At 33.6% G+C, this 26,220-nt stretch overlaps 2 protein-coding genes and 1 long non-coding RNA gene across 3 annotated transcripts; 2 read left to right on the top strand and 1 right to left on the bottom strand.

The window, feature by feature from the left end:
- The first annotated feature begins 1,493 nt into the window (after positions 1 to 1,493).
- LOC139845397 (pentatricopeptide repeat-containing protein At5g39710) lies at positions 1,494 to 3,881 on the top strand. The gene has a single exon (XM_071835656.1). The coding sequence runs from the start codon at positions 1,494 to 1,496 to the stop codon at positions 3,768 to 3,770; it is 2,277 nt and encodes a 758-aa protein (XP_071691757.1). The 3' UTR covers positions 3,771 to 3,881.
- A 2,930-nt stretch (positions 3,882 to 6,811) lies between these two features.
- Positions 6,812 to 8,400, bottom strand: LOC139845396 (protein ALP1-like). Its single transcript, XM_071835655.1, has one exon. It carries the CDS (start codon positions 8,314 to 8,316, stop codon positions 7,006 to 7,008), a length of 1,311 nt encoding a protein of 436 aa, XP_071691756.1. The 5' UTR covers positions 8,317 to 8,400; the 3' UTR covers positions 6,812 to 7,005.
- Positions 8,401 to 9,593: 1,193 nt separating this feature from the next.
- Positions 9,594 to 12,137, top strand: LOC139845395 (uncharacterized). The gene is made up of 4 exons (XR_011758297.1): positions 9,594 to 9,691; positions 10,109 to 10,710; positions 11,116 to 11,460; positions 11,978 to 12,137. It is a non-coding gene; the product is annotated as an uncharacterized lncRNA (long non-coding RNA).
- Positions 12,138 to 26,220: the final 14,083 nt, after the last annotated feature.

The raw sequence follows: 26,220 nt of genomic DNA, 5'->3' as shown, positions 1-26,220 counted from the left end.
TGTTCCTTCAAATCTTTCTTTCGTTAGCATCAAAGGAAAAGAGAAGTTATGTAAATATTACATGTATTATAGTTGCTATTTAATGTGTGATTGTTAATAAACAGAGTTATGTGGCAATATATAATTGATATTGTTTTGCTGTAAACATTGGACGGTAAATATGGTCACGCCGCCATAGATTTGATTAGAAGTGTGTAAACACATGTTATTGGGCATTAATAGATATTGGGCTGAATTCCAACTAACTTCTATTTGGGCCACAAAACAGAATAGATTGTGTCCTTAGTGAGAAAGTGATGGTGTCATAGTGATAAAGTTACGATATTACAGATTTAAAAGCCTAAAAGATTACACTACAAATCCTTTTCCATTGGTGTCAATTGCACCCAATGAATTACATGTGGCTCCGCCTCTGAATAGAAGAATTAGGGGTGTTTGGAATTGTGATTCGAGTATCTTATTTGATTTAGTGTTACTAACGTATAAATAAATAGCAAATTATTTTGAAAAAAAAGTGATTATCTTTATTTTTAAGAGAGAAAACATAGTAAATGCAAGTTGTTGGCATCGAATACTCTCATTTGCCACGCACGCACGCGCTTTCGGGCAGGAAACCCGAAACCGCATTACAGCGATCCGGACCTTATACCATCCCGAGGGGTAGACGGTCGGATTTGGGTCCTTAATACATGGTTTCTTATTCTTCTTCAACATCTTCGATAGACATCGCACCCTCAGCTCAGGTCAATATTACGCAATTGGCCCAGTTAGAGTTCTGACTATAGCTGCAACATATCTCATATTTGGCTGACCTCCGATTACAAAGACGAAATTGCACAAATAAGAGAAGAAAGCGTAGAAAAGAAAGGTTTTGATTCGCCTTTACAAGTTGAGTGAACAAAGAAACTCTCTCTGATTATAACAGTTAAATAAGACTTCACGGTGAAAACTTAATAACAAAAACTATCTTAATTGATCTACAAAAGATAATACCGAACATAAATACATCAATCAAATCATAGTTGGTACTTTAATTGATTCATATCTGGGCAAGCAACAAAATTTAAAAATGAACATAAATTATGGATAGACGACCTAAAGTGTGATCAAGAATAAACCATATGGGTTCATCATTAGAATGTGTATCACATTTGTTGTTAACGGCACAAATGCTACGTGTAATTGATTTTTTCAATATAATTATTCACAATTACACAACAATTGCAATTTCAATCATACTTCTTAGCCGTCAAAATATACACAATTGGTCATTATTTTTCAGTATAATATACGATTTTACATCCAACCAATTTCACGAGTAATTTTTCTATCAAAAATTGCATTTTTAAGTTAAAATCTTTTACTATCTCGATTCACCAGTCCATAAAGTGTAGGGACTATATATGTAAAATCAAAAATTTATTATACACATCCCCTTGATTTTTACTAATTGTTCACAGCCAACCTTGTTCTTTTTTCCACTGCCCTCTGTAATGAACCTCCTTAAACCCTACCGGAAAACCCTGCGATTCTCCACCCTCATACAACTACCATCGCCGGAACCTGACGTCAATCTCGTCGTAAAAGCAATCGCTATCATCAAACGACACCACATACGCAACCTAGATTCCTTATCTTCTCAATTCACTCCTCAATCAGCTTCTTATTTACTATACAATTCGCAATTTGACAAAACCCTAATCGTAACATTCATCAATTGGGCTCGTAAACATCCGTTTTTTGATCTCCGATGTAGCTGCCAGTCACTGCACATTCTCACAAGATTCAAACTTTACAAATCAGCTCAAACTATTGCAGAAGCTGTTGCAATTAACACTCCTAATGATGAAAATGGGGATTTAGTTTTTTCCTGCCTTAAAGATACGTATTCCGATTGTAATTCGAGCTCTGCCGTAATCGATTTGTTGGTAAAAGCTTACTCTAGTTTAAAACTAGTTAAAAGAGGTTTAAATACAATTCATTTAGCTGTATCTCATGGTTTTATGCCTGGTGTGCTTTCGTATAATTCGGTTCTTGATGCAATAATTAGGTCTAATGAGCCGATTAAAATAGCTGAGGAAATGTTTTTGAATATGATCAAAATAGGTGTTTCACCGAATGTGTTTACTTATAATATACTAATCCGTGGGTTTTGTGGCGTTAAGGAATTGGAAAAAGGTTTAGGATTCTTCGCTGAAATGCAGAAAAATGGTTGCTTGCCTAATGTTGTAACTTATAATACGTTAATCGATGCTTATTGTAAGTTAAGGAGGCTTGATGATGCATTCAAGTTGTTTAAAACAATGTCTACAAGAATGTTAGAGCCGAATTTGATTTCTTATAATGTGATACTTAACGGGTTGGGTCGTGAAGGGAGGATGAAAGAAACGAGCGAAGTTCTTGAAGATATGAAACGTAAAAGAATTGTTCCTGATGAAGTTACTTATAATACACTTGTGAATGGGTATTGTAAAGAAGGTAATTTTCACCAAGCGTTAGTTTTGCACGATGAGATGACGAGTAACGGGTTATCTCCGAATGTAATTACTTATACTTCTTTGATTAATAGCATGTGTAAAGCTCGAAATTTACATAGGGCTATGGCATTATTAGAGCAAATGAGGATAAGGAAATTGTTTCCTAATGCTAGAACATATACAACTCTGATTGATGGATTTTCACAACAGGGTTTTATGGATGAAGCTTATAAGTTACTGGATGAAATGAAAAGAAACGGTTTTTCACCATCGATTGTAACTTATAATGCTCTGATCCATGGACACACAGTAGATGGGAATATAGAAGGTGCTTTAAAAGTTCTTGATCAAATTAGTATAACAGGATTAGTCCCTGATGTTGTAAGTTATAGTACAATTATCACTGGTTTTTGTAGGAATCAGGATCTAGATAAGGCCTTTGAAATGAAACGCCAAATGGTCAAAAATGGCGTTTTACCTGATGCTGTTACATATTCGTCACTGATTAAAGGTCTTTGCGATCAAAGGAAACTAACAGAAGCTTGTGATGTTTTCCAAGAAATGTTAAGAATAGGTTTACCACCTGATGAATGTACATACACTGCTTTAATAAATGCTTATTGTGTAGAAGGTGACACGAAAAACGCGCTCGATTTGCATGATGAGATGCTAAATAAAGGTTTGTTACCTGATGTTGTAACGTATAATGTGTTGATCAATGGGCTTAGTAAACAAGCACGAACGCGTGAAGCAAAACAGATTCTTTTCAAGTTGTATTATGACAATGCGGTGCCTGATGATGTCACTTACAATACGTTGATAGATAATTGTGGCAACATGGAGTTGAAGAGTGTGGTTGCTCTTATAAAAGGGTTCTGTATGAAAGGTTTAATGAATGAAGCAGATAAGGTGTTTGATAAAATGCTTGAAAAGCAGCAAACAATGCCTAGTGAAAGTGTTTATAATGTTATGATACATGGTCATTGTAAAGGTGGGAACTTGAGGAAGTCTTTTGATCTTTATAAGAAGATGGTAAATCATGGATTTATTCCTCATTCTGCAACGATTATTGCTTTAGTGAAAGAACTGATAAAAGGTGAAATGCACGTTGAGTCGAGTGAAGTTATAGAAAATGTATTGAGAAGTTGTAAGCTTAGTGATGGTGAGGTTGCAAAAGCTCTTGTTGAGATAAACCATAAACAGGGTAATATGGATGCAGTATTCAAGATTCTTGCTGAAATGGCTAAGGATGGGCTTCTTCCAAATAGTGGGAGAACCGCCTATGCTCAATAATTTTTCGATTGCAGTACCTGCAATTTACTATTGTATGTGAATATAACATGTATGGCATTCTTATGTTATAATATATAAATAAATAATGTTTTGAGTTATTACATATAGCCCTTCGCATAAATGTTGGGATTTACCACATCATTATCTCGTATTGAGTTATGTTCTATTGTTCAGTTATAATATGAATCGTTGAGGGATTGGGAGACTCTTAACTCTTTTGATGAAATACAAAAATAAGGTAGGTAATCTTTTTAAAGTTTGATAATGCTAGAATAGAGTCATGGTTGGACCCAGATCTGTCAAGGAGCAGCTAGAAAGGATGGTTTGATGCAGCTTGGTTATCTCCAATTTGTAGGAGACCTGGTTACAGTTATCTCAAATAAATTGTTGTCTAATTATCTACCTTGTTTTCAAGTATCTAATTTCTCTACCATTTTCTTCTTTTTCATTTTGGGCGGGCGATAGGGAGGACGGTATATGTTGGTTAAAATATACTTAGGGTGCGTTTGATAAAACCGAATGATTAAGCGCTGAATGGTTCATAATCTGAATGATTCAAAGGTTCTGAATGAAATTGCATCTGAATGACGATAACGTGTTTGATAATCATTTTGAACGAATAATGTGAATGATGTAAAATTACCTTATTAACCTTGGACATTAATAATAACTACAATATAATTATTTAATAAGTGTATTTGATATAAAATAAATAAAATATTACATAAAATTTAAGTGATTAATGGTTAAAAGACAATTCCAGCTCTGAATGGTTCAGTATACCATTTAGCACCATTTAACAAACGCGTTGAATGCTGAATGGTTCAACATTCAGTGCTGCAATTAAAAGGTATATAAACGCAATGGGATTACTTAATATCACCAAGGAATCCACTGCTGAAAACTAAACATACTCATACATTAACAAAAGCAGTTTCAGCAAATTGATCTATCCATGTATAACCGAATAACTTAACTAAGACCTGAGTTGCATCTCTAGATAAAGTTATCTTATAGGGCATGATTCATAGTGATCAATTGTTACACCCAATTGATAGCAGTATTTTAACCTTTTGATGGCAGTATTTCAACCTTTTAGACCATAGAAGCAACTAAAGATAATAAAGGAAAAGTTTTAATTTTGTCAAGTATTGTGATAGGTGTATTCTTTAAGGCCACTTAGGCCAATTGTTAAAGTTTGTTTAAGTCTATGTTAACAATTGTTAAAGTTTAACAATGATTGTGGGTAGGTGGTTAAAGTTGGCGTCAGCCACTCCTGCAACGGAAGAAAATGAATTGTGAAACAAATGCCCCACATTTAATATCATATGCACACACATTTTAATTGGTTAAATAATTTAAATTGTATTTATTATTAATTTTAAATTGGTTAAAGTTTGAAATGGAGTATATTATAGTGAGAGTTTAGTGAAAGGAATGTTAAAGGGTTTGTGCTGATGTGACGTTGATGTGGCGAATAAAAGTTGTGTTAAAACCATGAACCATTGCATGTGGCCTTACTATCATCCTCAATTTTCACTGAACTCTCCTCCACATCAGCGTCACATCAGCACAAACCTTTTAACGTTCCTTTCATATTCCTTTCACTAAACTCTCACTATCTCACACTTCATTTCAAACTTTAACCAATTTAAAATTATTAAATAAATACAAATAATATTTTACTAAAAGAAATAACATTTTTAAACGAAAATAAATTACATAAAATTAAAAGACGATTACATTAATATAAATACGATTACATTAATATAAACTACGATTACATTAAATTAAACTACGATTACATAACAATAAAAATACGATTAAATTAACTAAATACCGATTAGTCGGTATAATATTCATCCTCACTACGATCGATTAAGTGAGGGATATCGTCCCAATGTTTCGTATACAACACGACATTAGTCGAGTTGATTATGGCGGTTCCGAGTAGCCAAGCCCAATTATCATTATCCTCGAGCCACTCGAACACCTTCTTTTCTTCATTCCAATACGCAAAATGCGAAGCCTCGCAATCAACGGTTCGCCTAGATGATCGAACAAATCGCAAACGTAAAGGCCGGTAACCGCCACATCTAAGGTATCGACCCTCCCACCGTCGTATCGGTCCATGTCATCGGAAAAAAAATCCTCCGTCGTGAACCTCGAACGTAACCGTGTTTGTGTGCACCATGATTGTGTAAAAATTGAGAGTAAAAAATGTATGTGTAAGAAAAAATTGAGAGTAAAATGGTATGATTTTGGTTAAATAATTGTGGTATACATATATGAAATGGATTGGAAAAAAGAAAAAAAATAATTAAAAAAAAACAAAAAACCAACGGCTCATTCATACATTCAAATTTCATGTGGCCCCCACCATTTTCGTGATTTTCTCCCGTTGCAGGAGCCACTGGCGGATTACTGGTGATGGTGGTGACCCACTGGCGGTTGCTGGGGGGGGGGGGGGGGGGGGGGGTGGGTGGCGGTTCCATAACAAGTGGGGCCTAAGAGGCAGAATGAGATATAAATTTTATGTTTTCTGTATAAAAGGTCTGATGTGGTATTATAAAATAAACTGGAACTTTCAAGGGAAACCAACTACACCTTACAGAGATTGATAATGCCAATAGATATGTAAACCTCTGTACTAATTGTGAATGCTTTAACTACAATTTCATTCAATTAGTCTTCTGATCCGTACACCATAAAAAAGCAATCACTTAGGGCCATGAAAACACCTATAACAAATCACTCATTATTCTTTTCTTATGATTCAAGTGCTACAGAAGCAATCGCAACAAATCGCTTATTATTACATAGTATTATTTGTGTGAAAGATTAACCATGAAAACCATGCCACTTTAACATCAGTAAATCAATTCCAAGGTCATATATATACCAAACTTACAGGTTACTGGTAAACATCTTCTAGGCCATGATTCAACAAGTAACATAAATCTTAAGCACACTCAACAGTAGCAAGTATAGCTGTAGCTTCAAAAAATCAAAATAAAAGCATAAAGATCAAACCTTTTCCCAAAAAGAAACCTGCCACACATTAAATTTCCCAATCTTGAGTTAGCTTGTCTCAATTAACTACAAGAACTACCAGTTACATACAAGATATTACACATCTTATTACCAAAAGGTTAAACCTCGCAATCATCCTATAACAAAGTCACAGCAACTGTAAAACTAAAAAACGGAAACAACCTTACATAACAACCTGATTTCATCTAGAAGAAAGTCTTTGATAAAGATCATCAGCCAACACCTGCCTCAAACTTTCACCAAAATAATAATAACTTTTCTCGCTCTCCAAAACCCTAGGGACCGCACCACTCTCCTCAGGCTCCTTCCATATCTCCGGTTCCGGCTCACGCGCAATCTGACACAAATTATGCAACACACAACAAGCCACAATTGTTTGAGGTGCATGATTCAACCCCACATTCATATCCTGCAAAATCTTCCATCTTCCTTTCAATAACCCAATTGCTTCCTCAACTACTTTTCTTCCTTTCATCAACCCTTCATCAAAAGTATTCTGTGCAGGATTCCCCGTTCTGTTCCACGAAAATGGAGTCAACAAAAACGACAGCAACGGATAACACCAGTCACCAACGATGAACGGTCTAACCGGATGCCCTTTCACATTCACAACTTTTTCCCAAACAATATCCCCCGAAATCAACCGATTATACAACAAACTATCCCTGAAATGTGTTGCATCATCAAACGCACCAGGTGCCTTAACACAAACATCCCAAAATATCTTCTTATGATCTGCAACAACTTGCAGTTGCACAGACTTATAACCATAACTATTCATATACACATTTGGATTCACTACACTACTAGGCAAACTATGTAACCTAATATGTGTATTATCAATCGCACCACAAATGTTAGGAAGTGAAGTAATCTCCGCGAAAGAGGCTGTCGTTTCGTGAAGCCTACGTCGGCCAGCAGGGATTTTAATAAATTCAGGATACAATTTAGTAGATAACAACCTTGTAACCATATTCGTTATTTTTGACACCAGGTAGGGTTCTAATGCGTACCGTTTCGCTACCGTTTTAGCCGATAATCCGAGTGACAGCCGCGACAGAACCATCGCGACTGCGTAGTCAGACGGTAACGAAAGGTTCGATTGTGTAATATAAGGTTTAAGTTTTTCAACAACAGTAGTAAAAACAGGGTAAGAGAGACCATACAACGATCGCCATTGAGCGTCACGTAACGGAGCTTCCATGGCCCAAATTCGTTCGGTTGAAAGCGCGCGAAAAGCGGAGACGGAGAATTGGGAGGTGGTGGAAGGCGACTGTGGTGGTGATGGTGTGGTGGATTTGGTACGAGTGGTGGAGATGTAGGAGAGGACGGAGGCGATGGTGAAGAAGAGGAGTGGTGCGGCGGAGGTGGAGGTGAGGAGGTTGGATGGTGTAGCGGCGGTGGTGGTGTCGGAGAGGAGAGAGGTGGTTGGATCGAGTTGATTTTGAAGGTGGAGGAGGTTCGTGAGCATGATTAAGAAGGATTGGTCCATATTTTGGGCGATTTTGGGGAATTGTGAAATTGTGAAACCCTAATTTTGGTCGGGGATCTGCCGGTGAAGGTGGATGGTGACGGTGTTTTGTATGTACGCGGAGTAGTTTTTATGGCCCGTTTAGAATTTGTAGAGTTCTATTTTTGGCTCAAAGTTGTCACTTTCTCGACTTTTCAAAGTCTATGTTTGTTAATTTTGACCGTAAATATTTTTATTTATATTATATAAATTATATAATATTTAATTAAAATTATATGAATGAATTGCGTGATAAATCTGTTTTCATTCGCATGATATTCATTAATTATTATATAACACAAATATACATACTTACTTTGATAAAAAAAAGAGAGGTTAATGTTAATAGCTGACACTTATAATAAGACGAAGAGGTTAGTACTATCGCTTGTGGTTATACATTAGGCGATTATACCTTTATCAAAATACTTTGTATTGTACTTACTTATATTTAGTTTAGAATTTTTAATATACAAGTTTATGAGTTTTTAAAGAATTTTTTTTTCACATATGGTAGGTAGTTTAGTTTTCGATTTTTGAAAAAAAAAAAATAAGATTATAGATAGTTATTATCATATAAAACATTTTTTGAATTTAATGAGAAAAAATAATTATAACTCGACAATTTTTTATGTAATTATATACATCTAATTATACATTTTAAAACGTGTAACGTACAAGTAACATAATTTCTAAACCCATCATGAGAAACGAAAGTGTTTATCAAGATTACATATTTATCTGGAAGATTTTAAATTTTCAAGAGAATATAACATTAGTAGTAAATACACTTTATATCATCCAAATTTGCCGTATAAATAAATTTTCTAGGAGATTTTTTATTTTTTAAATTATGAATATAACAATTTTACTTATTGAATTAAGACATATACAGAAATGAATTATTAAGTGACAAATAAACATGCCGTGTTATATACATTGATGTCCCTATATTATTTGTTCGTGTCACGGTTTAGAAAAAAAAATAAAAAAAATGGTTAGTGAGCCTTGAATAATGTGATCTTTTTAACAACAAGCAAGAAAAGAAAAGAAAACATTTTATATTTTTGTATCGACTAAAAAATAAATAAATAAATAAACCATTTTAAAAGGAAGTATAATCATGTAATCAAAAGCATCAAAATAAATTTAGAGGACCTTATATGCAATATCCAAATATTTACAGGGACTTAACAGAAGGTTTTCTTTACAGAAATGGGAATTTTAGCATCTTGCCCTAAATTACGATCAAAATCTTGGCAAATAGCGGAGTAACTTAGGTCTCTTGGACATTATAGCTTGTAGAATTGTATACCGACATCTGAACTAGCTGATTCATCTTACAAATACGACTGAGGTACCCTCTTTTATGCCGTACTTAATGTGTACGTGCTCTATGATTCTATAAATTCTATCAATAATCTTTTTTTTCTCCAAATTCTGATATGGACGTAGTATAATCTTCGCTGATTACTATTTATCGATAACTACTGTGTTCTCACAAAAATTGAAGAGGTTGAATATCATATTTGTGTCAACATTAGTAGTTATTCTTCGTATTGAGTGATTTTAGCTTTCTTTTTTATGTTGGTGTTTCAGATCATTGTTAAGAATAAGCTCTTGCATTGTACTTTTGAAGCAGTTGTTCTTTGTTTTCCAAATTTCAAGAAGGCACATATCTTGCATTATACTTTTTGTTAACCGGTGTGTTGATTGGTGTACTTCAATATGCTTATATAGTTCCTTTTTTTTTTTTCTTTCAAATTGGTTGCAGAAAGCGAGTCGGAGTTATCAGAAGGATATATCGACTTTTCAGAAGGCTAGGGATTCTAATGTAATTTCATTAGGTGCTCTAGTGTTTTGTGTTACTTGCAAAATAATGAGTTGTTGTCCTTTGACGACATGCGTTACCCCCGTAAACTTCATGCAAATGTTAGACAGTATGCTAAGTTTTCATTCCTTTAGAAAATAGTGTCACACTAGATGGAGAGGGTATCAACAAAGCTTTGTTCTTTGTAAATTTAATTTTCAGAATCCTCCAAACTGAAAGAATTTTTATTTTTTATTTTTGCTTATCCCAGTTTTTGGTAGATCGTTAACAAGTCTTAATAGCATGAAGCCATTATAGATTGCAAGTCAAGCACATTTTGTTAAAGTTATCTTCTCTCTCAAATCACTAGTTTGGTGGCACATTAGTAGAATTATTTGTTGGGGTCTTTCTTTTGTTATACAGTTTACATGGCAATTGATAGGATACCATATGATGAGAACATTGAAGATGTACGATTATGTATGAGTGCATAGTAACCACAGATATCTAAGAGAATATGTTACTGCGAGGAATATGTTTTCTTGTAATAACAGAATCACTCCAAGGTACAATATGTAGTTATCCTCTTACTTTATTAATGGATTTGTGTAAAAATGGAATACAAGTTGATATAGTGTGATGATCTATGCTTTTTCTGGATGATACCTTGTTGGTTATGACACTGGTTAGGTGATGATATTATACTAAACATTTAGAGACATCCCGTAATAGGTATGGAGTTTAGAAGCATTTGACCAGCAGAGTATTGACATGAAGTAATTAAGTCCAAATATTTGTTACTAGAATATTAAATCTAACATGTTTAAATAATATAGATCGAATTGTATTTTAGAAGTTATGAGTGAACCTGTTTTGATAGTGTTTGTTATTACCCTGTCTGAGGTCATTTTATGATATTCCGGATTGCCTTTTCACTGTGGTTACTAATGATATCTCGTGCATCATGACAGAATGGGAGCATGGCACATCTTCAGGTTATTACTTCAATAAAAGTAACGGGTTACCCAGGAAGAAGCATTTGCTGCTGCGGCGGCGAAACTCCCTTCCGGGCCCTGTACAAAAGAAGCCCATTTTTGCATCTACATATTTGACTTCCAAAAGTCAAATCGACTCTAAAACTCAACGGTCATCTTTAAACCCCACACGATCGGTTAACAAACCGTCGTCTGTGGCTATATACAAGAGTTAACGAGCTGATACTAACCCAAAGGTTGTATCTGAGGAGGAAAAGCAAGGAAGATAGTCGAAGAGAGAGATAAACCTTCACTTGGTCTTTAAAAGCACTGATATGTTCGGTAAGCATCTTGTACCATAAGGAAATTCGATAATGGTTGATGAAGTGAGTAATCTTTTTACACGTCAAAATGGCCGGGTTGTGCTGTCCCGTAACACATTTTTGCCAAAACGTGCGACTTCTTATAGGTCGTAAAAATGGGTGCTGTTGTAAGATCAAAACTAGTCATACTGTGTAATTTCTAGTGCAGGCCAAAATAGGTTGGGTTGGTCTGACCCGTTATTTTGTCCATTTATTAACAATTCAAATTTACGATAAAACTCATTATTAAGAATACAACTTTATTTGGTTAAGAATTCAGGACCGGAGTATTTTTATGCATTTGAATACTTTGGATTATTTTCAACATGTTCCCTCCCTTTGACCCATTTTCCTTTCAGTTAAATCATTTACCGTTATCTGTTTGACCAGTTAGATTTAAAAAAGAAAAACATAAAACATATCGACTAATCTATTTATAAATTGTTCAAAATTGTCACCTGTAACTTATAGTAAGTTCATGGTGTTTTTTCATACAGTACATGATGTGTGCGCACTCCGGTGAGAGATAAAAATAAGGCTTTGCAGACGAAGACCTTGTGATGCTGTAAGTGTCGGTGGTCCACTCGTCTTGTAATTCTTGAAACTCGAAATGCAGATGAGACTTGTAAAATGAATTCGTTCCATTCGTTCACATCGTTTTCCATATTATAAAATCATATCCTTTTCTCATTATGATCTTATCAATCAAGGGTCACATTAAAGAGGCTCTTAAAAAGTATATCTGTGTGCATTTACATCCGGATCATGCAATACTGACAATATGGCCAAGACTCTAAAGGTGGACAGTAGGGGCCTGGGTTTGGGTCATGCTGTACTGTTGAGTCCAATTGGTTTACTTTTGAAGACATTTTAGATCAAATAACTCGATTATACTTTAGTATTTTACAAATTTAAAAGTAAAAAAAAAAAAAAAAACTCTAATGTTCTGACTATGGGAACCGAGAATACAGTAACATAGGATTAGAATTTTGGATATATGGCTGGTCGATTACTATAAAGCTTATCACCTTTTATTTTAGGGTGATGCTCTGTATGCAACCTATTTTTATTCATACACCACTAAATTAGATTTTTGGACTTATTTACCTTTCTCTTCCTTAAGATGGTCTAAAACAGAAGGTCAAACGGGAAGAGTGAAATGGTCTAAAAAATTATTTTGGTTGTGTATGGCAAAAAGATGGTTGTGTACGGATCACTTTCTATTATTTTATTTATGAAGTGCAGGACCTATGTCCGTTCTGCAGCAGTTCAGTTGAAGACCAGAACTATGTTTTTACAAGTTGCACGTATGCAATACCTTTACATACCTTTATGGCGAGCTTTCTGTTCATGGTGGGATATTTAGGGAAAACCACCTTCGTGTGTATCAAATGTCGTGAGCTCTGCAAACATGTCTATTGGATCGAAATGGAGCAATCATGCTTGTACAGCCTCGAGATATACTCTTCTATGGCTGATATGAAAATAGCGCAATAGGTTAATTCATGAACCTCAAATTCGTCGTCGAACTTTGATAATGAATGAAGATGTTGTGAAGAGTCAAGATGCACAAAATTTGCTGTTGATTTTGGTAAATGGAGAGAGAACCTAAGGAGCTGTTTTGAGGAACAGGCTAAAGTCAGTGACACGAATTGATTAGTACCGAGTGCCTTACTATATTCGTTGTTTTAAATTAAAACTGTAATTAGCGGTGTTAAAACAAGTTAGTTGCCGGTAGGGGGAAGAGGGGAACCAGCGTAATATCAACCATCACTAACGTAATAACATTCATCACACATTTTTTAGGGAAGAGGGAAGTAGGGCAACAAGTGTGAGTTTCTATCGCTCCTCTCCGTTGATTCGGATCGTGTTCAGTGCTCTTCATCCTCAACTAGTTACCTTCTTAGCCTCTAGCTAGAGGTCAGGAGTTCGACTCTATTGGACTGCAACATTGCACTCAATGTTATCTCTGACATGAAGTATCCACCTATCGCTTAGTGCGTGCGCATCGGGGGGGGGGGGGGGGGGGTGAGTTTTACCGCCATGCCCTCGGATTAGTCCGGGTTTCCTCCAGGTTAGTAGCTGGGGACGGGTTATGCAACTACGGGAGATGAACGCGTGAGTGGTTTAGTCCCCCCTGGGTGATCCCAAACTGATGTATATATATATATATATATATATATATATATATATATATATATATAGAATGCTAGTAGTTTCACATATATTTCCATTCAGGGATAAGAGCGGAATACAAACAAGCTATCCTGTAAGGAGAGGAATTGCGCGTGTGCTACCCACCGGAAATAATTTTTTGACTTGATTAAAAGTTTGATTGTAGATTGGCTATTTCGGGGTTCCATGTCCATGGATTTCCTTATTATAGCTTGTTTGATTTGTCGGGTATGCTTGCTAAGAGAATTACTTCTCACATTGCTTGCAAGAGTAAAGCAAGCTGTAACAAAAGGATTATGAGCCTCCATGCTACGGTTCCCTGTGGTCCGAGCCGGGTGCCACATTAGTTTAGGGAACTGGGCAATAATAGCTCCTTTGCATCCCAAAGTGTGTTACCCTGCTAGGCCCGCAACACTTAGTTATCATAGCCAACCCACATTACTGATTAAGCGAATAATCAAAGTTCTTAGATATGCATGAGCAAAATGAAGGTTACATTAATGTTAAAGATCTCTCAGGAAACCGCTAAAAGAAGATTGAACATGTGGATGGATTCGAACGAAATTTTTTTTTTTTCATTTCCCGCGTATGGAGCACTGAGTTACTTACGTTGCGGTCTTCAGCAGGTAGGCTGCACGCGTCTAGGAAGGCTACGCCCATGCGTTAGTTTGTGGTTACACACACACACACACTCTTTGTACCCGTCCGCATGCGCTTTGCTCTCATCTTATTCTTCATTGGATGGTTCGGATGGACTTCGCCGTTCTTTCCCAACTAGAATAGAAAAGGCTATATCACATCGAGATGTCGATTCGTTTTTCGCCCCCAATGAGATGGGGAATTTATAACTCCATATTTACACTTTTGGGCCTTTCATCTTTTTGAAATGAGACCTGGCCCGACTTATGTCATTCCAACAACCGGCAAGGAGCACCTTGATATACGATCGCGTACATTAACTGGGAATCCTATTACACCTAAGGCCAACTTCAGTTCACCAAACCAAGTTCCTCTCGTGTAGTGGTTGCGGACTTGTACAAGGATGTTGAGTAGAAGGTTGATGTATTAGACTCCACCCTATCTTTCATAGAATGCATTATCATCCATGTCGAAGCTGATTCGGTAAGTTATGTGTCCGATCCACGGAGAACTGGCTTCAGACCCCCAAACTGACTTACTAGTGGCAACCTTTCGGTCGCCTGACGACCTGTAACGCTAGTCACTACTCCGACTGGGGGCTAGGAAGTAAGCCCTATAACTCACGTCTTTCGAGATGACTTCCTTATTTCCTCATTAGAAGTTAATCTCTTCTTGACTTGAAACCCTTCTTCATGTTCGTAGGATAGAAAAAAAATATATTAAATTCTCCCTGATAAAACTATATATAATCTATAGTGGTAGGATCAAGAGGGAAGTAACCAATCGGGGGGAAGCGGGGGAAGCAAATTTTTTTTTTTTTTCGTTTTTTGAAAAAACTTTGTTCACGAACATTATAGATGAGATGCAAAATATGAACATTTAGTAGAGACACTTTGTGATAAATGTTTTTATTTTGGCGGGAAAACGCTCGAAGAATTAATATATAACAATTATCGTATTTTTCGAGCGTATGTTGAGGTTTTAGCTATTGGGGTTTAGATATTAGGGTTTAGATATTAGGGTTTATAGGGTTTAGATATTAGGGTATAGAAATTTAGGGTTTAGATTTAGGGTTTAGATTTAGGATTTAGATTGAGTTTTTAACACGAACGGTTTAGAGTTTAGGGTTTAGGGTTTAGGGTTTGGTGTTTTAGGTTTATGGAATAAACCCAAAACACCAAACCCTAAACCCTAAACTCTAAATCGGGCTAAATTTTACTTCACAAAACATGAAGAAAAAAAAAACGTTCATATTCTTCACGAACAATATTATCTTGAATGTTATTTTTGTCGATCGTTTTCCCGCCTAAATAATAACATTCATCACGAAGTGTCTCTTCTAAATGTTCATATTTTCGTGTGATCTTGATGCCGGAAATTTTTTTTCCAAAAAAACGAAAAAAAAAAAAGTTTGCTTCCCCCCGCTTCCCCCCGATTGGATACTTCCCCATTGATCTTGCCAAAACACTAAAGCCTAAACTCTAAATCAGGCTAAATTTCGAAAAAAACACTTCACACAAGATGAAAACAAAACGATGTAAATAAACTCAGAAACAAAACATTCAATGCATTGAATGTTTTCATTTTTTTCTTCGAGCGTTTTACCGCCAAAATAATAAAATTCTTCGCAAAGTGTCTTTTTGAAATGTTCATATTTTCACCTAAACTTGATGCCTGAAAAAAAAAAATTCAGAAAAAAAGAAAAAAATTTACTTCCCCCAAAAAAAGTGCTTTCCTCTTAATTATGACACTCTCTCTCTTCTCTCTCCTCTCTCTATCTCTCTCTCTCTCTATATATATATATATATATATATATATATATATATATATATATATATATATATATATATATATATATATATATATATATATATAACGAGACTCAGGTTAAGGGGAAGTACGTTTCGATTCCAATTTGATACTTCACTATTATTATTTTTCTTATTCTAATTTAGTTGTTCACTATTAAATATGAAAAGTAGACTTGGTCGAGTTTTCCATACTATTTTAACTAATAATATTGATATTGATTGATATTACAAAGTGAGAACTTTTAAATTTATTAGTTAAGGGCAAAATTGTTATTGTGTATAAAAAAAATATTTAACTAAGTTTTTCTGAAATCGTTTGTTGTTTTACTTGTCTCGAGAATTCAATTGTCGTTAATGTATAGGGAGTATAGCTTCGGGTCCCAATTTCGTTGGTTGTATCTTTCTTCGGTATATAAATATACTTATTGGCTTTTTTTTAAAAAGAAAAAAATTAAATTAGAACGTATGGAGTATAATAAATTCACACCGTGACATTTACTTATTTTGATTCAGTAAAAAATTTTGAATCATCAATTTTTAAGTTAAATTAAAAAAATTATCATGGAAGGACGTTAATGTTAAAGGTGGAGTTTATATTAAGTTTGATCAATATTTTTTTTTATTTAACTTTACATGTTGACTTTTGTATTGTTGAAGTAAATATTTACTGCAGCTAATACTATATATAAGTTTTGTATCAAAAAACTATAAATGGAATGAATTTATCACGAAAATTTACCAAAACTATGATGAAGCTGGTCATAATTACTGTGGGCTTGCATCTAGCACTATTTTAGCCTTTGCTTAAAGAAAAAGGTAGTAGTGACTAGTGAGGAAAAATAAGTACAGCAACCACAATAATGGATATCTTTTTTGTGGGTCTCCTAATCTCCTTAGCAATGGACACAAATTGAGCACCTCGGCCTGCTTTAACTTTAATTCTATATTCTATTACTGTTTTAATATGGTAGAAAATTATGAATTAAAATGTTTACTGAAAACGAATGGATCTTAGTTGAAGTTCGTGTTTATGTTTATATGCTACATACACGTGACTTAATTATTTTGTTGTATATTGATACTGTAATATAAAAGTGACAATCACGAATAAAACAAACACATGTTCGTATCAAAAAAGTCAACGTCTTATGGTTTAAGCTATCGTTTTCATTACGAGTTCTTAATTATTTTCATTGATTCCTAATAATCTTATTGGAATGCTAATTTCATATATTTTTTCATGACGATGAATGTAGAAATCATGAGAATATAAATATAAATTGCAATAATTCTTTTTTTTTTTTGAAAAGCAGATATGATATATATATATATATACTCAAAAATATTGCAGCAGTCCACTGGATCAAACATCCAGGAATATCCACGAGTTCATACTCGACTATACAGCAAAAATTCTCAGGCTAAACTCAACTATAATACAGAAATTCGCATTGAATTAACAAGAAGTTAAGTAGTTTTTTAGCAAACTAAAGCACGAGGGTTATGGAGCCAAGAATGCCAATTGATGATCTTCTTTTTACACCTCTTCGCGACCCATTCGAAGGATTTTGATTGGATTTCGCACAATGCTACGGGAGTAGTCCAACATTTATTATTGTAGACCTTTTGATTCCTATTACTCCATATGAGTTATCCACTCACCCAAATAACCGCTTGCCAAAGCGAAGACCCAAGAGCCGACATCGACACATTTGTATTACCCAAGAAGATCTCGCTTACACTTAGAGAAGAGGACAAGTTTATACCCCACCAATGGAACACTTTGCACCAAATGTCATACGCATGATTGGAAAAAATTAGAGCGTGCTCTATTGACTCTATATCATCGTCGCAAAGCGAGCATCGAACCGAATGGAGATCGATCCCACGTTTATCCAACTCCAACAATACCGGAAGACGTTTCCTCCTCGCTCTCCATACGAAAACCTCAACCTTTTTGTGAAGACCCGTCCTAATCCATCCGGACGAAGTCCACATCGATTATAAACGATTCACAACAGTTGATTACATCGCGAGGTTCTTGACCTCTATATGATACATTTTACAAACATTGCATTCGTTTTTAAAAGACAAACCTTCATTTACATTGAAAGCTGACGACATGCATACTATTTCATAATATAACTAAACTATAAATGACTTAATAATAATCTTGATGAACTCAACGACTCAAATGCAACGTCTTTTGAAATATGTCATGAATGACTCCAAGTAATATCTTTAAAGTGAGTAAATGCACAGCGGAAGATTTCTTTCATACCTGAGAATAAACATGCTTTCAAGTGTCAACCAAAAGGTTGGTGAGTTCATTAGTTTAACAAAAATAATCATTTCATAATTTTAATAGACCACAAGATTTCATATTTTTATTTCTCATAAACATACGTCCCATGCATAGAGACAAAATATCATTCATATGGATTGAACACCTGGTAACCGACATTCACAATATGTATATAAGAATATCCCCATCATTCCGGGATCCTCCTTCGGACATGATATAAATTTCGAAGTACTAAAGCATCCGGTACTTTGGATGGGGCTTGTTGGGCCCGATAGATCTATCTTTAGGATTCGCGTCAATTAGGGTGTCTGTTCCCTAATTCTTAGATTACCAGACTAAAAGGGGCATATTCGATTTCGATCATTCAACCATATAATGTAGTTTCGATTACTTGTGTCTATTTCGTAAAATATTTATAAAAGCTGCGCATGTATTCTCAGTCCCAAAAATATAAAGAGTGAAAGGGAATCAAAAGAACTCACCTATTGTACTTTGTAGTAAAAATACATATAACGACAATGAACAAGTGTAGGGTTGGCCTCGGGTTCACGAACCTATATCATTTATATAATATTAACACATAAAATTGTAATCGAACAAATTTATATATTATTATTAGTGATATATGTTATTTATGATTTATGTGTTCTTTTAATAACTTAAATATCTATTCATTTTATATATATTACTTATATAAAAAAATAATATAAAAATAGAGTTAGGTTATATGTATTATATATATTAATATAGTTAAATATATTTTTATACAAAGATCATTTATTTGTTAAATTAATAATTGAAATAATACTAGATTAAGGATAATAATAATAATAATAATAGTAAAAATAGTAATAATAAAAATGTTAATTTTTAAAATGATAATTTTAATAAAGATAATAACTTTAATAAAAATGATAATTTTACTAAAATGATTCTTTTAATAATAATATAGTTGTAAATATAATAATAAGGATACTAGTAGTAAAAATGATAATAATAATAATAATAATAATAATAATAATAATAATAATAATAATAATAATAATAATAATAATAATAATAATGAGAGTAATAATATTAACTACCTCACTAGAAAAAGCTCCAAAAAGAAATAACTGCCCATGCCCGGGCTCGAACCCACGACCTCTCGCTCACCAAAACACCCCTTAACCAAGCTGCTATCTCAGTTTTTCTATTTAATACCCTAAACTAAATCCATATAAGCCGTAATTTGTTATGGCCCAACATGATAATCCCATATTGCAAAATCCATTAAATCATAACGGTCCAACAAGCTAGATTTTGGCCCAACCAAACACTGAATACGCAGCCCACGTTTCAAAACTTGTGTAGTCCATATAATGATCCGATAGTGATAAGAAAATATATGTGCAAGGCTCATCTGACTTCACAAGGAATAAAAAAAAAATAGCAGTTGATCTTCATCATTGCGTGACCATTTAATAAACATAGTGGAAGTCGACTTTTCCTTATTCTATTTTCAACAATCCCTTTTTGTCACTCATGGTTATCGGCACACAGCAAAAAAAAAGACCAAGCAACATTTCCAAATGAACTCGAACAAATTCGTGGCCCCGTGAATTAAATAATAAGCCTAGTCGAAGAAAAGACCCTCAGCCCCAATTCAAGGAATCCACTCACCCGTTTGTGTTTGACATAGAACTCGAAATGGACATGTGGGGAAACAAGCTATCATAAAGGAAATTTTGTTTTCGAATCAAATAATAGGAGGTGGATAGGAACTACAGCACTCTACATCATTATCAAGCTTTAATCATCTCTTATCAACTTTAAACATCATTATCGAAGAAGGGGAAAAAAAAAATTATAACAGCCGTATATGATGATAGTGGAGCCGGTACTTTAACTTGCTTTAATCATTTACACAATTTTGTAGCAATAATAACATATCATAGCAATATGTGTGGCTAGTGGGGTATTTGTGTTTGGTGAAAATCAACTACAAAGAAAAGCACTCTATAAATATATCTTAGTTTATGATTTAGGTTTCAAGAAGAAAAAAATAGAAACAGCTGCAGCAGTTAGCATGGAAGGTGACTGTACGGGTGAGAAGTGAGTTATTGATGGGTTCTAGTTCACAGAAAATTGGTGATGGTTGTAATGATTTTTTTTAATGGGTAGTTCAATGGTGGTCTTTGTGTTTGAAGGTGACGGTTTTAGAAACAAGATAACGGTTTTGTGCGTGGGACTTCGTACAACGACAGAAAATGATGGTTGGTAGTTGTAAACGAAGCAGAAGCTGGACAACAGCTTGTGGGTGTTGAGCAAGACATAAAAAGGAAAAAAGAAAAGAGAAAAAAAAATACAAAAGTAGTAGTAGGTTTGATGGTGTAATGGTGTTTCAAGTGGTGACGGTGGCGGTTTGGATCTTGTGTTGGTGTACAACGAAAACAGAACGAGTAGTGATGGTTTACGGCTGAAGGATAGGGAAATGGTATTCGATATAGTTCATAAAGGTGTTCTTGTGGTTGATTGTTTAAGGAAAAAGAAAGACAATTGTACCAAGTCGTTCCTTTCCTTTTCTGTTATATTTTCATGTTTTTCTTCATTAATCATAGTAGGAGATATAAGTAATGTGATTGTGAATGATTACTACAGCAATAATATTCATTCTTAATTGTTTTTGTAGTAAATATGAGGTTGACGTCTAACAGATTATAGACAAGAAGTACCTAAATGTTCAATCAGAGAAATAATAAAATAAATAAACAGATAGAGATGGCAAAGAAATTTGTTATGTGACTGTTTCATCTTTTTAATCGAACTGTATAGGGAATAGATTGATAGTGAAGTGTAACAACTGAATCCAATTTATCTGTTTAAAAGATTCGTAATTTTTGATAACTAATAAGTGTATATATATATATATATATATATATATATATATATATATATATATATATATATATATATATATATATATATAATGTTAATAATACTATAATAATAATATTACTAATACTAATAATACTAATTGTAATTATATTAATTATAATAAGAATAAATAATAATACAATAACAATAATAAATTACATGTATCATATTTCATATTTATATATATTAAAAATAATAATATTAATAATACCAACATTAATATTAATATTAACCTTAATGAAAGTAGTGATCATAATACAACATTTATACTTTAACTTGTATTTACATATAATATATTAACTTTAAATTTATTATTTATGTAATACTTATTCTATATAATAATGTATCAACATTTATATATATATTCTATATACATTACATTATAATAACTATTACTAACAATCATATATATGTTTATATATAAATTCATTTTAATTTATACTTAATTATTTTATATCTTATTTTACATATTTAATTCTAATGTTTAATTTATATTATATAAATTTCAATTTATAATCACATTCATATACACATATTCCTTTACAAACAATTGTTCGTGAATCGCCGGGAAAGGTCAAAAGTTAAATGGTTGTATGAAAACAGTTTAAAATTTTTAGACTCAACAATATAGACTTTGCTTATCGTCTCGAAATCATATAAAGATTAAGTTTAAATTTAGTCGAAAATTTCCGGGTCACTACAGTACCTACCCGTTAAAGAAATTTCGTCCCGAAATTTGAGTAAGGTCGTCATGGCTAACAATAAAAAATATTTTCATGACGAATATTAGTTGATGAATAGAGTTTTATAATTAATGATTAATATAGATAAAACAATTCGATTACTCGAATGGTACGAGTGAAGCTATCATAAAAGATTGAAATGAGTAAATATAGGTTTGTCATAACTGGTGACGTAGTCAGGGTTGAATTCCGAAATTCAAGGGATTTAAAGAAAATTTTCGAAATCTAAAAGATTTGATTCTTCGGCGGGTAAAGAGATTAAGATCTATATAATTAAATACGGTGATCTACTTAGATTACTCTGTCTGATATTTTCGTTATAAATTAAACTCCTCCGTTCCATTATTCTCACCGTTCCCATACTCTCTTCCTTAGTTTATACATCCACAAGATTGTGGAAATGCTTAATCCAGTTCTAATCCTTGTCCTTATCCTTACTATCGTAACAATCATTCTCCTTTTCTAACTTCCACCCGAGGAATCTGCTTACTTCTACTTTACTATTGGGGTTATAGTGCTTTTAATTCTCCCGTGTCTTTATGTTGCAATAATCATTGATATACACGGTTTGTAATTTATGCGTTGTTATCGGGCTTTATATCTCTCTTTATATTTCAATGTCCCCTTTTCTGTTTCCTATAATCATTGTCATCCACAGTTAATACTCCTTCCTATTTGCTACGATTTATACTCCAATTTCTATTTCAGAGCTTTGTCCCTTCGTTTCTTCTTCTGGCGATTTGGCATCTCTTGTAATGGTTCAGGATTCGCAGATATAAGTTTCAGAATGAACATTATTAATGTTCTAAATAAGAAGGAACGTAATAGCACGATTTGATTTATCAAATTACCAGATTCACTGAGAATAGAACTATCAAGAATATACTTTCTTGATATGTTCAGAAGTCAAGCAGAATGACAGAGTTATGTAACATGGCACATGATGACGTTATGATCTGTGAAACATCACGTCCCTTTAGAAACTCAGCATGACTTACTGTAATATAATCATGTTGATCAAGTGTCATTATATTATACTAACTCATGCATCAGTTCCCAACACTACTTCAATAAAATTCATTTTTTTAAGCTCGAAAGTTTACAGAATATAGAAACTAACAGTTTCTATATGATGTAACACTGATAGCACGAAGAGATTAATGATTTCAGAATAAGAATAGTTATGAAATATCTTCAGAAATATGAAGGATAAAAGATACGATGATATCTTGGAATTTCTATTATCGATGGATGATGAAGAAGATTTATCCGTAAAGGTTTAGATTCGGAAGCAAGGTATTCGCTAAAGATTTCATCAGAAACAGAATCACTTGGATTCTTTGAAGTCAAACTTATTCTTTGTGATTTGTCCACGGCGTTCTTCATAGTTTCGCATAATCTACTTTTCGGTACTAAATTTTCTATTGAATGTTTCCAATATAATGATACACAGAAAGCACGAAGAGGTATATAATTTCGGACTCAGAAATATCGAAAATATTGATGATGATATTTTGGAATTTCTAAGTTCGATGGTTGATAGAGAAAGATTTTTCGTAAAATTTTAACATGACTTCGGAGCAAGATATTCTCTAAAGATTTCAATGGATCTAGATTTATCTGGGTTCTATGAATTTAGGGTATGTTACTTGTATTTCTCCTTGGTTTCCTTTATGTTTAGCTCAATCCGTTTTCCAGTTCCAACATTTCTAAGCTTTTCCAACATATTATTGTTTATCATCATACTTCCGATGATTTAAGGTCGTCTACGGCTATCTACGGTTTATGCTGCTTCATTCAGCTTTTTCAACATTCGAAGTATTGACTTGTAGACTGAGTGCTTTCCAGAATTTTAGAATGAAAGACCATAATTCTAAGAGATAAATGTTATACAAATAACTGTTGATGTAGATACACTGTGAGTTTTCAAAGTACTGATTGTTGATTCCCGGTAATTGGTATGGCAATTCTCGCTACAATATATAGGGTTTCAATGAATAAATATAATGATTTGTCAAAGAGATTTAAGCCAAGAAGTAACGAGTTTGCTGGTACGTCTGCTGGTAATAAGATGGAATACAAAAGATTTCCCGGTAACAATAAAAAAAATACACATATAAATCAAGGTTATAATAAGGTTGTTTCGAACGAAAAGTCAAAGTTAACTTGTTGAAGCCGTGACAAAATTTGCTAATTTGGAAAGGGATTGCAAAGTTATTTTGGGTAATAATAACACTAAGAAATTTGCATAGCTACGTTTTAAACGTTCACTCAGGTTTCGAGTGATTGTAAGTGCATATCTATATGCATCAATCTTTTCTTCCGTAGATGAAGTGCGGTTGGTTCATCCTATCGATTGAGGCGTTTTCAAGAATCATGAAAGGTTTGGACGCAGATTGTAATCGTCAAGATACAAATGAGGTTTAAGATGAAATCAAGTGGCAAACTTAAAGACTTGTTTAGTTTCATATGTTATAATCAATATTTTAATTTATTTTAATTGTTTAATGTTATTAGTCCACAGTCGATAGTCCACAGTTGACAGTCCAATAATTCATATATATAGTTTAATATATAATATTCGAATTAATTAATACGTGTCGTGACCCGTATACGTCTCAGACTCGATCACAAGTCAAAGTATATATATTATTATAGAATCAACCTCAACCCTGTATAGAGAACTCGATCATTACTGCATATAGAGTGTCTATGGTTATTCCAAATAATATATATAGATGGGTCGATATGATATGTCAAAACATTGTATACATGTCCCGATATTTAAAGTGCGTAAAATAAACAACAGAAATTAAATGACGATAAATAAAGCGCGTAAAGTAAATAACAGAAATTAAATGACGATAAATAAAATTGCGAGAATATAAATTGCGATAAATAAACTGCGATAAATAAATTGCGATAATTAAATGGTAATACGGAATTAACAGTTAGCTAGGAACAGTTAGCTAGGATTTTGTTAGCGTGGATTCTTAATAGAATTTCATATTGTTAATTAATCTGTTGCTAATAAATTTTTATTGTGTCCATTATTTCTTCGTTATGCCACTTGATGGATTTTGATAGATCAAAATCCAAATATGTAATTGGATGAATATGGTTATTCTGTGGTGAACGGATTTGTATATCGGTGGATGTAAGTAGGATAGTATATGACTTGTTGAAACAGATTCGAAGAACGTACAATGTAACTTATTAATGTGAAATTTAAATAGTCCTCGGGTATTACCTACCCGTTAAAATATTTTCACCATTAACAGTTTGTACAAGAGAATTTTTAATTATAATCTTTATGAAAACATATATACATATATATTTTCTTCAGATGTATTCATGGATTTAATGAGTTAATATGATATTAAACTCATTTGCTTTTCGGTTGGAACTAGAATAAATAATCTCTAAAACTTTAGAGATTACATATTCGCCATGTCGAACGAAGATAAATGAGGTAGAACGATACGTAGAACGAAGATCATACTCAAAGTACATATGATGATATTGAAGCATGGATTGTTGATGGTACTGGTGTTATTATTGATTGTACTGTTGGTGCCGGTGATGTTGCTGAAGCTGGTACATTTTGCACCATATTCTCCGAATTGATTACTCGAGTGTGAAGTTCGTTGACTTATTCTATTATTCCGGGATGATTGGCGATTGGAATAAGCGGATGAATAAGATTTAGAAATTGAGTTAGTACATAATCATGGCGAGATCTCCGGGAAATAAGGGTGAATTTGGTGTTTCGAATTGGTTTAATCGGTACCTGCTTCAGGTTCTTCATCAAGAGGTGAATTTGGTTGATGGAAAGGATCGCCTTCTTCTCATCTCCATTGATTAAGTCGACTACGAACCCATCTCTAATTCATCCAGAATAGATGATGGCTAATTGATTGATTCATTCCGGTTATACTGCTTTCGGAGCTCGAGTGGAAATCCATATCGGAATAGCTGTCGAAATAACTATCGAAATAGCTATCGGAATCTGAGGGACTCGAACTGATTGAGGGATTCATCTCGTACGATCAGATGAAGGATTTTCGATAAGAAATAGATTATATGATATAGATTGGTACCCTGCAATACCTAATTTACATATGCATATATAATACTAAAATCCCATAAAC

This window comes from Rutidosis leptorrhynchoides, chromosome 4, assembly GCF_046630445.1.
Source record: "Rutidosis leptorrhynchoides isolate AG116_Rl617_1_P2 chromosome 4, CSIRO_AGI_Rlap_v1, whole genome shotgun sequence".
In the NCBI taxonomy this organism is placed as follows: Eukaryota; Viridiplantae; Streptophyta; class Magnoliopsida; order Asterales; family Asteraceae; genus Rutidosis; species Rutidosis leptorrhynchoides.
This window is presented reverse-complemented; position numbering and strand designations above follow the sequence as displayed.

Excerpts from the sequence above, each read along its gene's own strand:
- LOC139845397 (XM_071835656.1), top strand. The coding sequence starts at position 1,494 with ATGAACCTCCTTAAACCCTACCGGAAAACCCTGCGATTCTCCACCCTC.
- LOC139845396 (XM_071835655.1), bottom strand. The coding sequence starts at position 8,316 with ATGGACCAATCCTTCTTAATCATGCTCACGAACCTCCTCCACCTTCAA.